The 14,470-nt window shown below is 39.9% G+C and overlaps 1 protein-coding gene across 1 annotated transcript; it reads right to left on the bottom strand.

Moving 5' to 3' along the window:
- Positions 1 to 3,113: 3,113 nt before the first annotated feature.
- On the bottom strand, positions 3,114 to 11,506 carry MYL5 (myosin light chain 5). The gene is made up of 7 exons (XM_077817876.1): positions 11,179 to 11,506; positions 10,775 to 10,882; positions 9,611 to 9,686; positions 8,018 to 8,122; positions 5,307 to 5,385; positions 3,681 to 3,729; positions 3,114 to 3,290 (listed from the first exon to the last, which is right to left on the bottom strand). The coding sequence occupies exons 1-7, from the start codon at positions 11,179 to 11,181 to the stop codon at positions 3,189 to 3,191; spliced, it is 522 nt and encodes a 173-aa protein (XP_077674002.1). The 5' UTR covers positions 11,182 to 11,506; the 3' UTR covers positions 3,114 to 3,188.
- Positions 11,507 to 14,470: the final 2,964 nt, after the last annotated feature.

Below are 14,470 nucleotides of genomic sequence, written 5' to 3'. Positions count from 1 at the left end.
TAACCATTCTTTTCCCCCTTCAGCCAACTATCTCTAGTCACCAATGATGTTAAATGAATTTGAGCCATGTACTCCTATATGTTTGTGAACTCATGGACTTAAGTGAGAAGTCTACTTATGCATTAGAGGGAGAGTTTGAAGATGAGGAAGCAGGGCATACAAACCTGGTCTAATGCAGAAAATATTTGTGTTCAGTAAAGCTTTGATGCTAACATCACTAAATTTGAAAAAAGAAAAGGAGTACTTGCGGCACCTTAGAGACTAACAAATTTATTTGAGCATAAGCTTTCGTGAGCTACAGCTCAATTCCACTGGATTCATCCGATGAAGTGAGCTGTAGCTCACGAAAGCTTATGCTCAAATAAATTTGTTAGTCTCTAAGGTGCCACAAGTACTCCTTTTCTTTTTGCGGATACAGACTAACACGGCTGCTACTCTGAAACCTGTCACTAAATTTGAAGAAATCCTTACTCTCCTGTGAGGCTAGATTTAGTAGTTTAAAGATAAAATGGTTTAGAATCATAGGTTCATAGACTTTAAGGCCCGAAAGGACCATCATGATCATCTAGTCGGACCTCCTGCAGATTGCAGGCAACAGAATCGCACTCTCCTGTAATAGACCCCTAACCTCTGGCTATTACTGAAGATTAGAATGAAAAATAAGCAGTTGCACTCCAATGCAGCATGTCATACAAACAGTTTTTGTTCCTGCTCTGAAAGAGCAGTGAATTAAACTAGATAAACTCACTGCCACACATAATCATGTTGATTAAATAACACTTTTGTTTTGAATCCCAATTATATTGGAAGACGGGTGGCTAGCAACGATTTAAGAGTCCCTTCCACAGAGAGCATTTTTCTGCTTATAACCCAGTTTACAATACTCAATTAAAATTAGCCATTCAGGTATGATTCAACTTAATTTTCCAAACCCCTACGTTTGGGGACAAACTTGACGTGAAAGTTCCTTTAAGAGGGAAGAGAGTTGGCGTTAGATTGGTCTGATGTGTCTTTTTGTAAATTCTGATGAAACAAGCTGCATTTTCAAATGAACAGGAACTATGGACTCCATGTCTTTTCAAGCAGATGGGATAGTTTAAACTCCACCTTTTTACAGGTTTCAGAATAACAGCCATGTTAGTCTGTATTCGCAAAAAGAAAAGGAGTACTTGTGGCACCTTAGAGACTAACCAATTTATTTGAGCATAAGCTTTCGTGAGCTACAGCTCACTTCATTGGATGCATACTGTGGAAACTGCAGAAGACATTATATACACAGAGACCATGAAACAATACCTTCTCCCACCCCACTCTCCTACTGGTAATAGCTTATCTAAAGTGATCACTCTCCTTACAATGTGTATGAAAATCAAGTTGGACCATTTCCAGCACAAATCCAGGTTTTCTCACCCTCCCCCCCCACACACACAAACTCACTCTCCTGCTGGTAATAGCCCATCCAAAGTGACCACTCTCTTTACAATGTGTATGATAATCAAGGTGGGCCATTTCCAGCACAAATCCAGGTTTTCTCACCCCCATCCCTTTTTTCCAAAAATCACACACACAAACTCACTCTCCTGCTGGTAATAGCTTATCTAAAGTGATCACTCTCCTTACAATGTGTATGAAAATCAAGGTGGGCCATTTCTAGCACAAATCCAGGTTTTCTCACCCCCCACCCCCATACACACACAAACTCACTCTCCTGCTGGTAATAGTTCATCCAAAGTGACCACTCTCCCTACAATGTGCATGATAATCAAGGTGGGCCATTTCCAGCACAAATCCAGGTTTTCTCACCCCACCCCCGCACACACACACACAAACTCACTCTCCTGCTGGTAATAGCTCATCCAAACTGACCACTCTCCTTACAATGTGTATGATAATCAAGGTGGGCCATTTCCAGCACAAATCCAAATTTAACCAAAACGTCGGGAGGGGGGTAGGAAAAAACAAGGGGAAATAGGCTACCTTGCATAATGACTTAGCTTAAGTCTCAATTTAAACAGAAGAGTGAGTTTGTGGGGTGGGGGTGAGAAAACCTGGATTTGTGCTGGAAATGGCCCACCTTGATTATCATGCACATTGTAGGGAGAGTGGTCACTTTGGATGAACTATTACCAGCAGGAGAGTGAGTTTGTGTGTGTATGGGGGTGGGGAGTGAGAAAACCTGGATTGTGCTGGAAATGGCCCACCTTGATTTTCATACACATTGTAAGGAGAGTGATCACTTTAGATAAGCAGGAGAGTGGGGTGGGAGGAGGTATTGTTTCATGGTCTCTGTGTATATAATGTCTTCTGCCGTTTCCACAGTATGCATCCGATGAAGTGAGCTGTAGCTCACGAAAGCTTATGCTCAAATAAATTGGTTAGTCTCTAAGGTGCCACAAGTACTCCTTTTCTTTTCACCTTTTTACAGCAGGTTTCTACTCAAAATCAGTGAGGATTACAGCTCTTAATTGTTTTTATAAATGTTGCTTTTGCTCTAATGAAAATTGACAACTCAGAATGAAAGACTGTACCAAACAATGTTATCCATTTTTAATCCATATAAAAATAAGTAGTTATTTCTTGGAAGGGAAAATCTTTACCAGTAGGGTTGTGTGTTCATTTTTGGGGAAGATGAAAGTTGTGGCTCTGGCAATACTGACTGCTCCAGAGAACATCATTTGCCCCTAAAGTAGAGTAGTCAGCCTGGAACAAGCAAATGTGTGACTGACCTCTGCAAATGTTCTCTCTCTTCAGCATAATGCAACTGTGATCCCATAATGATGGCCACTTTTATAATTACCTATCACAGTGTACAAAGAGGCAGGTGCCATTAATAGCTACCTATTGATAGGTTCTTAGAAAATGCAAACAATCAGCTAGCATGTCTTTCTCTGTTTTATTTTGCCTGGCATAAATTTGAAATGAAATGTCTCTGCAATGGGCTAAGTAGAATGGAGTTAGCTCAAAAACAAAACTGTTGCTATGAAAAAGGATGGCAAAAGGTGCAGTTTTCACCTTGGGCCTTCCAAAGTAATGGAGACTAGGACATAGCTATTTTTAAATTGCATGAGCAATGGGTAACTGAGCTACAGCTGCATAAAAAAAAACACTACAGCTGTGTAAAAAAAAAGTCTGATTTTTATTTATTAACCCAATGTGAGAATTTAATGCAACTAACAAGTGTGTGCTCTTTATTCTTCCTTTTCCTCTCCATGTGTGATAGTGTAGCAGAACGATTTATAATCCAAGTTTCCTGCTGCATCAATAGGGGAACTCTTGAACATCTGGTCTATCTGTATACCATTAAAAGAAAAGAACATTGTTATGTTTTTCTAAAGCAGTCTTTTAGCAACTTCCAACTTAAAACTCCAGCATGGAAGCAAGTATCTGCAGCCACTTACTCATTCTTATTTCTGAATTATTTTGAAAAATTAATAGCATTTAACAGCTTGAAACAGATGATGCTCTGTTAGCTAGTAATTCAGTAGGCCTCTACAATGTGAATGTTGTAACAATGGGTTAGTGGTAATTCCTAAAGCCACTAAGTAAAAGGATTTCAAAACACTCATTTTCCTCATCCAAGAGACGTTATTTTAAACAGAATAGTCTTGCTGCCTTTCTAGGAAGCAACTGTCATTATATACCAACATGCACTTGAGTGACAGATACTGTAGTATACAAACCTCTTCAGCAGTGAATTTGTCAGCCTGTGTCATCATCATGCGTTTTAAGCTAGTTAAAACAGACACAGAGAGAAGATTAGTTAGATGACGCTAAGTCAGGGTAAGGATAGCACAGTCACAGTTCCTCACAATGAAATAATTATAGAATACTTTATTTTTCAACCTTGTCTTTGGAATATTTTAAGTTATAGAAAAAACCCCTCTGCTACCATTCTATTTACTGTGTAGTTAAATTGTTTACCTTTAGACAGCTGGCTAATTCCCAACTAGATAACACCTGCACACTGTTCAGTTGTGGTTTTAGCTCAGTAAGTACCAGTTTGGAAGGGCAGTGAGTGTCCTTTGAGCAGAAAGTAGGGTAGGACTCTTGCCTAGAGTGAATCCAAGCAGCTGTTCTCTACTCATTCCTTAGGTTTGGACTCAGGTCCAATCTATGTACAAAGCTGGAGTGCTTTAACTAATGGTGCAATTTAATACCAATTTAATTAAAACAGTACAACTTTGTACTGGTTTAAACCTGGCTAATATTAGTTTAAATTTACAGGCACAAGGTATCCTGATATAGACACTTAAGCATGCAGCTATAGCAATTTGTAGTGGGGTTGCATCAGTTTAACTAGGTATACAAATCTAGTTAAACTCATGCAAAACAGTGTGAAGTCAAGCCCTAGCAGGGATAAGGCAGGATCACCTATATGTCGCAGCAAGAAGAGAACTGTTGCATCTGGCTGGAAAGCATCCCTAGAAGAGTCATGCTACTGCCCTTTGCAGGATTAAGAAGGATGTAAAGGAAGATATGGAGCTGATGGGGAGTGGGGGTGGTACGGTGCGGAGGGGGAGAGAGAGACTGAGGAGTTCACTTGTCTCAGGTTTATATACCACAAAGCCCAAGATTAATTAAAAAAAAAGTTACAGGGAAGAATAATTTAAAACTTAGACAATGAGAAAGTAAAAGGATATATACAAATCCAGTTCAGAGTTTAAGCACCCACTGGGTTTTACTACTTACAGGTTTTCATGCTGTGCTAATAAAGGAAATTTATTTAGCCTCTCATAGGAACTTGAGCATTAGTGAAAAACACTAAACACCCATCTGCAAATGTTCAAGATGCTTCTTATGCAAACAGCTTAAATATGCAAGCTAATATTTAAAAACCAAAAATGTCTCTGGCATGCTCCCTAGAGAGGAGAATGGAAAGTAAACTTGCCACGCTTTATCCCTGCAGGAAAACTATTTTAATAGTTTTATTGTCACTGAATATACAACAGTTTAATTCAATGTTGTCCACTTGTACAAATGTATGGAACACAGAAAAATTTCTGACAAATATAAGGTTTTTAAACGGTATCTGGTTTGCTTAGTGGGGAAAAGCACTAGTAATTATCTTCCTGGGCATTATTACAAAGTCACTCATTTGCTCTGGTCTTGCATTCTATTCCTGCACTTTATTAATTTAACAAATATCATTTGAAAATTATAAAGCTAGTGAGCTGAAAAAGAATGAATAAACCTGTTAATTTACCAGTTAATTCTCAACATAATCCAAAATACTTAGATCTCAACTGCCTACTATAATGTGACTATCATGATTCTTGATAGGCTTGATAAACTTGAAGTAAACTTACTAGTCTTTGTGAATGTGTCCTTTACCATCTGGATCAAACATTTTGAATGCATTTAGTATGGTCTCTTCCCCATCCATACCTGCAGAAAATAACAGATGCCAGTGTGGCTCAGCTGATAAAACACTTCCCACTGGTTGGAATCTTTCACAAGAACAGTACTCAGGCCCAGTAGTACAATGGGTCTATGGTACTGGAAGTGCTGTCTCTACACGTAACAGCATTTGAAAGCTATAGAGGTGTGTTAGAGGAGGAAAAAATGAGAGAATGTATTTGGATTCCATTAGAAAAATGAAGCTGACTGAGCAATTTTAAGGGGGAGTGAAAATGTTAAGACTTTTTTAAAAGAGAGGGGGAGACTGCCTCTTCTGTATACATCCTCTTTGAGACATCAAATGAAGGTCACCTTTTTATTTCTGGTGTCTGCTCAGGTGTAAATTAGTCTATGGTCCTTCAAGAAATGACATGTTTACTGGTCAATATGACTTCACTGAATTATAGCACGCTCTGTAATATCAGGCAGTGGTGTAATTTGCATTTAGTCAGGGAACAATATACATACATTATTTTGAAAATCAGTCTGATATCCTAAGAAATATGAGCAAATTCTATTGTGTAAATTAATAATAAAAAGAATAAAAATTAGAGTTGCAAGGCCAATTTAAAAAAAAAATAGGTAGCTAAAAATAGCCTCAAGTCCATCCTTAGTTGTCTAAATAATTGGTTAGATATTTCAAAAGTGCTGAGAACCCAGATGCTGTTATATATTAATGTTTAGCTGTTGTATTTGTCTAAAGTGTAGTGCGGGGTTGGGGCTGACAGGCTTTATGAAGTCCCCAGGGAGCAGAGGTGGATAGCTATAGTAGCAGCGTGGCAGCCAAGAAACAACAATGGGGATAGATGAGTCTGCTCTGGAGAGAGTGTTGCATGGCAAGACAGTTTAGGAAGAAGTTAGAGCCATCCCAAGTGGTGGGCAAACTCTGCCAGGGTCTCGAAATGGCATTACAAGTTTCACAGAGATTTGCCTTCAAGCAGTTAAAAAACTTAAAACCTTAAAGAATTACTTGGCAAAAACTGGAGCTCATGTTCAAACACTATCTCCTAGCAGATGTCAGCTGGATCATGTCAATGTTAATCACTAATTTCCTTTTCAAATACATGTCATTATTGCCATGGAGTAAGGACTGACTCTTGCTACGTGCCCAGACATTTTAATTGAAAAATACCTATTGACATCTCTGATGCAGGTGAGCTTTGAGTATCATTTAGAATTACCAACCTTAAGAATGTTCTATGAGCAGTAAAGTTGAAGTAAATGATTAAAGCCTTTTCAAAAAGGTACTGGACATATGGGGAGGTTCGGATTAAGGCTTGGTGTACTACACTACACAGTAAAGTAGCTTACGTCAACCTAATTATGTCAGCGTACACATTACCGCCTTATCCCGCCAATATAAGTGCCCTACTACACTGACATAACTCCACCTCCACTAAAGGCATAGGGCTCATGTTGGTGTAGTTACACTGCCTTACTTACATGAGCTGTTGGCTGTCTTGTCAATTTTATGGCTCCAGGGCCATGAAATTGACAAGAAAGCGGGGTAGCTATAGCCCAGCTGCCCCCAGCTCCTTGCTCCCAGCAGGCTGTGCCTGCCCAGCTCCCTGCTCAGAGAGCTGAGAAGCCCGAGCAGCTGCCCCTGTTCCCAGCTGGAAGTGGGGAGCTGAGAGCCCGAGGGACAGCTGGACTCCTGTCGGGGAGCTGTGCAGAGCTGAGCCCTGGCTCTCAGCTCCCCACACTGCCCCTCTTCTGTTGGTGGAAGTGCTCCTGGTGAGGATGCAGTGGCTGTAAGTCTACCTGAGATTGACATAAGTCTGTATTATACACATGCCCTAAGGAACTTCTGAATAATGGTCTATATAGACCAGGGATGGGCAAACTACGGCCCATTAGCTCCCACTGGGGAGCGGGGTCTGGGGCTTTTCCCGCTCCAGCCGAGGCACTGGGTCGGGGGCCGCACCACGCAGCTCAGCCCCACTCTGGCGCTCCAGCCAGGGGCCGCACCATGTGGCTTGGTCCCACTCCGGCGCTCCAGTCAGGGCGCAGGGTTGGGGGGCCGCACCACACGGCTCCCAGAAGCTGCGGCATGGCCCCACTCCGGCTCCTACGTGCGCCAATGGCCCCCTTTGGCGCGCTAATGGGAGCTGCAGGGGCGGTGCCTGCGGATGGGGCAGCGTTCAGAGCCGCCTGGTCACACCTCCACGTAGGAGCCAGAGAGGGGACATACCACTGCTTCTGGAAGCCGCTTGAGGTATGCACCGCTCAAAGCCTGCACCTCTCCCCACACCCCAATCCCCTGTCCCAGCCCTGATCCCCCTCCCGCTCTCCAAACCCCTCACTCCCAGCCCAGAGCATCCTCCTGCACCCCAAACCTCTCCCCAGCCCCACCTCAGAGCCTGCACCCCCAGCCAGAACCTGCACCCCTTCCTGCACCCAGGCCCCAGCCCTGATCTCCCTCTCGCTCTCTGAATCCCTCGGTCCCAACCTGAAGCACTCTCCTACATCCCAAACTCCTCATCCCCATCCCCACCCCAGAGCCCGCACCCCAACCCCAATTTTGTGAGCATTCATGGCCTGCCATACAATTTCTATTCCCAGATGTGGCCCTCAGACCAAAAAGTTTGCCCACCCCTGATATAGATAGTATTAAACTCACCAAGTAACTTTGCTCCAAAGAGATTCAAAAACATTGTGAAATTAATGGGTCCAGTGGCTTCCTTGAGCATGGATTCTAGCTCCTCATCTTTTACATTTGTTTTACCTAAATTAAAGGAAAAGGTCTTTCATTGTACAAATACCCATACTATTTAGAGTTATAATAGACAAAGCACCCATCTTTGGTTCTAGGCACCTTTACCAACATGTACTCACTGTATAATTGCCCCCCAAAATAGTTTAATCATTTCAAGACAGCTTTCCACTTATTTTCTTTATTTTGCTTTGTAACTTTCTAAAATTCTTTAAATAGAATCCCCTCTGGGGGAGGGATAGCTTAGTGGTTTGAGCATTAGTCTGCTAAACCCAGGGTTGTGAGTTCAATCCCTGAGGGGGCCATTTAGGGATCTGGAGCAAAAAAAAAAATAAAAATTGGGGATTGGTCCTGCTTTGAGCAAGGGGTTGGACTAGATGACCTCCTGAGGACCCTTCCAACTCTGATATTCTATGATTGGATAAATGACTTTAGTACCATAGCACTGCTAATGCTCTACAAAGTCAGTCTTGGCCAAATGTAGGGAATCGCTTTGTAGTGGGTGGGGAATGGAGTTCAATAGCTGTAGTTGGCTTCTGAAAAGAAGAGCTGCAAAAATCTGTCAAAAGGAGTTGATAAAGCTGTATGGCTGTACAAATCATGCCTTCCAGTTACAGGATGATTATGGGGAAAATGTATACATGAGGCACCACTAATGACCACCAACCAGATCTGCAGGTGTCAACTAGAAAAAACAAAAGAGGCTCAAAGGGAGAGTATGCAAAATGGATTGGTTTTAGGTAACACATGCATGCAAGTTTCATAGGACTTTCCTCCTTACAGTAGATGGCTCTTTAATCTAGCAGAAAAATCGTTGGAAACTGAGGCTAGACAAATTTAGAAGATGCAATTTTTTTGGCCAGTGACGGTAATTACCCATGGGAACAACTTAGGTAGTGATGGAATGGATTCTCCATCACTTGCAGTCTTCCAATCATTTCTCGAAGAGATGCTATAGCTCAGCCAGAAATTATGGGCTTTATGCAGGAATCACTGGGTGAGGTTCTGTAGCCTGTGTCATGCAAGAAATCAGACCAGATGATCATAGCTGTCCCTTCTGGCCGTAAAATATATTAATTCACTCTTTTTTAAAGGGGGGAGGGGTTTCTAAGGATAGGTTAGTGGAGCTCAAATATTATGGAAAATGTGGGAGTTACAGTCCTAAAATACTTCAACATTTTAAAAAGAAACCTTCAATTTTCTGCACTAATAGTGTGACACTATCACAATCCTGATACAGTGTTTGGAGAAATTACTGTAGAATTTGGCCTAACAGAGACAGGAGTAAACTGAGAAACTGGACTTCAGTTTACAATCCCATCTGCTTCCAAAGTTAAAAGGTGTTGGGTCTCTGGAGCTCTGGGTATGTTCTGTCTCTATCAGGTCTACAAATTCAAATATTTACCATGTTAAATAGTCCACCACTTAGCACTTACAACTATGAGTTTAAAGTGAGTAAGTGTACATTAGTAAAGTATATCTCTGCTCTAGTGTACTTACCCAAAGAAGCATAGATATCTTTCAAGTCTTCTTTATCTATGAATCCATCTCTGTTCTGATCAATTAATGTGAAAGCCTACATGACAGAATAAATATACACACAATATATTCATGGTTTTATCTGTTATAGCTTTAGAAAAGCTTTATGTGTACCTGTGTTCAAATACAAGTTTGAACTAAGAGGGAACTGTATTTCCCTATTATTTTTTTACAGTAAATACACATTCTTTAGTAAAAAGTTACATGAAAAATGTGTATGCCCAGCGTGCTAAGCTTTTACTTGTCATATTTCATATTTTCATTTCATTACTTACTAAAAAGTGATGGTTTTGTTTTGTCTCTTAATCAGACTTTAAACTGCAAATCCCTCTCTTTTAATAATAAGTGTAAAGTGAGTATGAATTCTTTTTAAAACAACTCTTATACTAGGGTGCTGAATATTTTTCAGAACAATATTACTCAACTTTGGATTGCTGGAGAGCCACTTGATCATTGAACAGACTCTGAGAACCAGAAGACAGTCATACTGATGTTTAGACATTGTGTTTTGTTGTTGCGTCTCAGTATCATTGCATGGTAATACAACAATGTGACACAAATATTATATTCTGAGCGTGCTCATGATTATATTGTGGCTATGACTCTATTTAACACTCTTTCCTGTTCCTTAACTTTTTCTTGTTGCTGGCAGTAAGGAGGTACATGTGGCACCTGTTTCTTGGCTCATCTGCCTTTCCCCACTCCATATCTGCTTGCTGAGCACTGTGTGTAACATGTCAGGTACCGTGGAAAATCCTTTGTGATTGATCTGTGTTGATCATGGTTGTTCTGATGGAGATAAGACAGCACAAGGCTACTCCCAACCAAGAGCTAAGTGCATTGCTGAAGCCATTAAGTACCACTGCACACGATATGAATTGTTGCTTTGGCAGAGACAAAGACACAGGATATCCTCATATTATGTGGAGAGAGGTCTGAACCAAAGGCACAGACCAGAATCCATCCCACCCTGTTTAACTCTTAAGTCAGTTAATGAATGTGCTTTATATAACAAGCTGACTAGAACCCATTTCTGAACATGTACAACCTTTGAGAAATTCAGGTCCCAATTCTGTATCTGTGACCTGTCTCATTCAAATATATACACCTCCTATATTGTCTTACTTCCTTAAATTCTTGGATCTGTGTCTGCTCAAAGTTGGAGAAGACATTAGAAGATGCTCTCTGAGCACGTTTGGCACCACCTTCCTTCTTTTTGGTTTTTCTGCTAGCCTGAAAAGAGATGAAAGAATAATTTTGATCTACACTGGGAAAGAATAAATATATCATTTACTCCATTGTTCTTCTGAAATACACACTCCAATTAATACTTGAAGAACAGCAAAACATAAGTTAAAACTTTCTTTCTTTGCTAAGATACTACTCTTAAACATTCATACTTTAGATTTCAAAATTACTGCAAACACAATGCTCTCTCTCAAATCATAGTCCTTTTCCTAGGAGTATCATGCAGATAAATGCCCTGGTCTCCCACCAGAACCATGGTTTCCCACATGGGTTGAACTTACCATCGTTACTGGAGAGAGCTGCTGTGCCTTGCTGTCTTTGGGAATCTTACATTATAAAGTGCCTCTTCTAGGGAGGGGTGGGGCTAATCTTTGCAGCTAGCATGTCCCAAAGGAGATGTCAAACTTCTGGCTCACAAGACTTGCTCCATACATGGACAGACTTCCAACATATCCCCTGGTCTCTAGTGGATAAACAACTGTTGCTTATACTTGAAATCTCCTTAAGTGATCTGCTGTCTAGATTACCAGTGATGAGCTAAAATAGTGATGGTTAGCACACTATGATGTTACTATACATAACACTGCATAGCAGCTGTACTCAGTAATGGTAAATTTCTCTGGATTCTCCTAAATGTATGTCTCTCTTAACTGCAGAGGTATGGGATTTAAAAGACTTTAAAAATAATTATTTTGGAAAACTGTTACCTTTCTCCTCCTTCAGATCTATTGCATTCCTTATCTTTTGAATGGTTTATTTACAGATACAGCAAGTTGCTGCAGGTGCTATCAGAAACAAATAATCATGTCATGCCATACACCTTCAATGAGGACTTTTATTTTTGAAGAACTTAATTGTTGTTTTTGTTCTGACTTTTTGATGGAGGAGTTTCCTGCAAATTAAGCCTTCCCTCCTACCAACCTACATGCAGACCTCTCGACATAGAGCACACAATGCTCACATGTCCCTCCAAAAGCCCATTCCACCTGCTCCAATCATATTTTTGAAGGGGCCGCTCCCATTATATAACTAACATATTGATACACAAAATACATACCAATTGTACAAATACAACACACAAATATAAAAATGATCTTAAGACATTCAAAGCTATAACTAAATGTAAACTATACAACTTCATTTTCAGCACTACCCTCAGTGCTCAAAAATGTAGTAGTCATCATTAAAAAACATGCTGTGACAATATCAGTCATAGCTCCATGAAACGTTAGTGTGTTTTGTGAAACAGCTTTAAAGTGAGAAATAAAAGAATCATGATTGTAACTGAACTGATCCTTTCATAAAAGATAAATACAATTCACATATCCAAGGTTTTTGAGTGAACTAAGCCTAGTGTGAAATTACCTGTGAAATGTCAATTAAATTAATTTCATTTTATATTATCATTAGTTAGCATTCAAATACACTCTGGAAATCAAAATAGTGCATCAACTCTATGCATGCAAATATCTAAAAGAGAGAGAAATAATTAAATTACTGGTTAGAGAGTTATCCATGTCCTCTCAAGACAGTGGGTGCTTTGGGGGATATTTTTATACATAACTTGACCTTTGCCTAATTTTGCCCGTAACTTTATTTTTACTGGAAACTTAGTATTGATATTTATTGGGGAAAAAAGAATAGTGCTCTGTTCTCAAGGTATCAGTAAAGCTATATAGCTCTATTAAATATTTTGTCAGTAGGTTTTAAAAGCAGTACTGGGAATATTAGTATTTCTCATGTTCTGCGAGGAGTGAATCAGGCCCCTGCCTCTGTAGCAGTGCAGTTCCATTGTTCCATAGAGGGGGTGGATTCTAAAGGCCATGGATCTCTCTTGTGGAATTGGGTCAGCTAAAGGCTTCACGTGCACCTTGTGGAACTGAGTCAGCTAAAGGCTTCACGTGCACGATCACTCAGGGTGGGATGTCTTGAGGGTGATGGGGTGACAGGACTGGTTTCTGTATGCTCCACTGCTCTTGTCTCGAGGAGGGCTGAAGTAGCCTTCCCTAGCAGCTCTGCAGACTTGTGGCAGGGACAAGCTTCCCTTTTCCCACCATGACTCCCCTACAGCCTTAGCCCAGCTATTCAGGCTGGTTCATGGACTGAGGATTGCCTCCCAAGAGCATAGGAGAAAAACATAAGTTGAATTTTACCAAAGTTGCAGTACATCCAGGGTACAGTTTATAACAGGACATTCTAAGCTGTGTACATTGTGAAGAACATAGGTATTGTCATACAGTAACAGATCAACAGTCCATCTAGCCCATTATTTTTCAGTGATTTATGGCAGCGCTTCAGAGAAAGATGTGGTGGTGTGCTTTCATCTAACTACATAATCTATTCCACAGGCGGGGAATATTTCTTCCTGAACCTAACTAGTGACCAGCTTATGCCTTGATTCAGTGAGAGCTCTTTGATTTGATAATCTAGTTTATATATCTGCAGATGCCATTCCTATTTATAAAAATATCTAATATTTTAAACATTTTGTTGCAACAATATTGACAGAGGGTTTCACAGCTTAATTCTACATTATGTGTAGCAGTCATTTCTTTTATCCATTCTAAACTTGTTGCGCTTTAATTTCATCAAGTATAATTTTGTTCTTGTTTTATGGGACAGAAGTAGGAAATGCTGAGCCTGATTCTCCTTTGCCCTGAACCTGTTTGTCATCTACACCAGTGCTTCATGAGAATGACTACACCAGGGTGCAGTACAATAGAAAATCAGGTCTGCTGCCACCACAATGGGAAAATGCAACTGCTCCCTTGAGGTTTTGCTCCCCTTTGAAGTATCTTCAAAAGTGAGAAGGGAACTATGTAAATAACTTACATTGCCCCTACACACACAAATAGGTTGCACATTTCCATTATGCAAAAATGTGATTTGACACCTCCATTTTAAACTCATGTTAGTTTAAATAAATGTAAGTAAAAAAAGTTTAGAAAAAATATCTTGAACTTCCAGCCAGGTTGAAGACATAAATTTACAAAGGGAAATAAATGTTATGGGTGGTATAGTTAACTTGTGCTGTATTGAAGAACTCTATGGGAACTCTAATTGGCAGGACTCCAATAGTGCCTCACAGCAAAGGGCTAATTCATTCTTATTCTGTTTACTTGACTTTCACAACCCATTGCACAGAAAATATTTAAATGATTCTAGTGGTGGTCTGAAAAAGGTAAACAAAAAGGCATAAAGAGGATTTTAAAATATAATTCCAGCATGCATTAGAGGTTCTTGAAACAATATGAAATTAAGTTGTAGATATAAATATATAATTGTAGGGTTTTTATATATTTTAATATAGCTATCTGAACATTTCCCTAGAAATCACAGGATAAAGCTTTTTAAAATGAAAATATAAACTATCCAAAGTAACTGTTAATGAGAGACATTTTGCTTTTATCTGTTCTTAATTAACATAATTATTATGAAATTGTACAAGGAACTATGTAATCAGTCTAGCTTTCCCTCAAGCCAAGCTAAGAATGTATAGTGAGATGATTTTTAAGAGGACTTTATTTAAAAATAGTTTCTTACGTTGGATCAGCAGGAAGCATGGAATGGCAA

The sequence above is a fragment of the Eretmochelys imbricata genome, chromosome 5 (assembly GCF_965152235.1).
Source record: "Eretmochelys imbricata isolate rEreImb1 chromosome 5, rEreImb1.hap1, whole genome shotgun sequence".
Taxonomy (NCBI): domain Eukaryota; kingdom Metazoa; phylum Chordata; order Testudines; family Cheloniidae; genus Eretmochelys; species Eretmochelys imbricata.
This window is presented reverse-complemented; position numbering and strand designations above follow the sequence as displayed.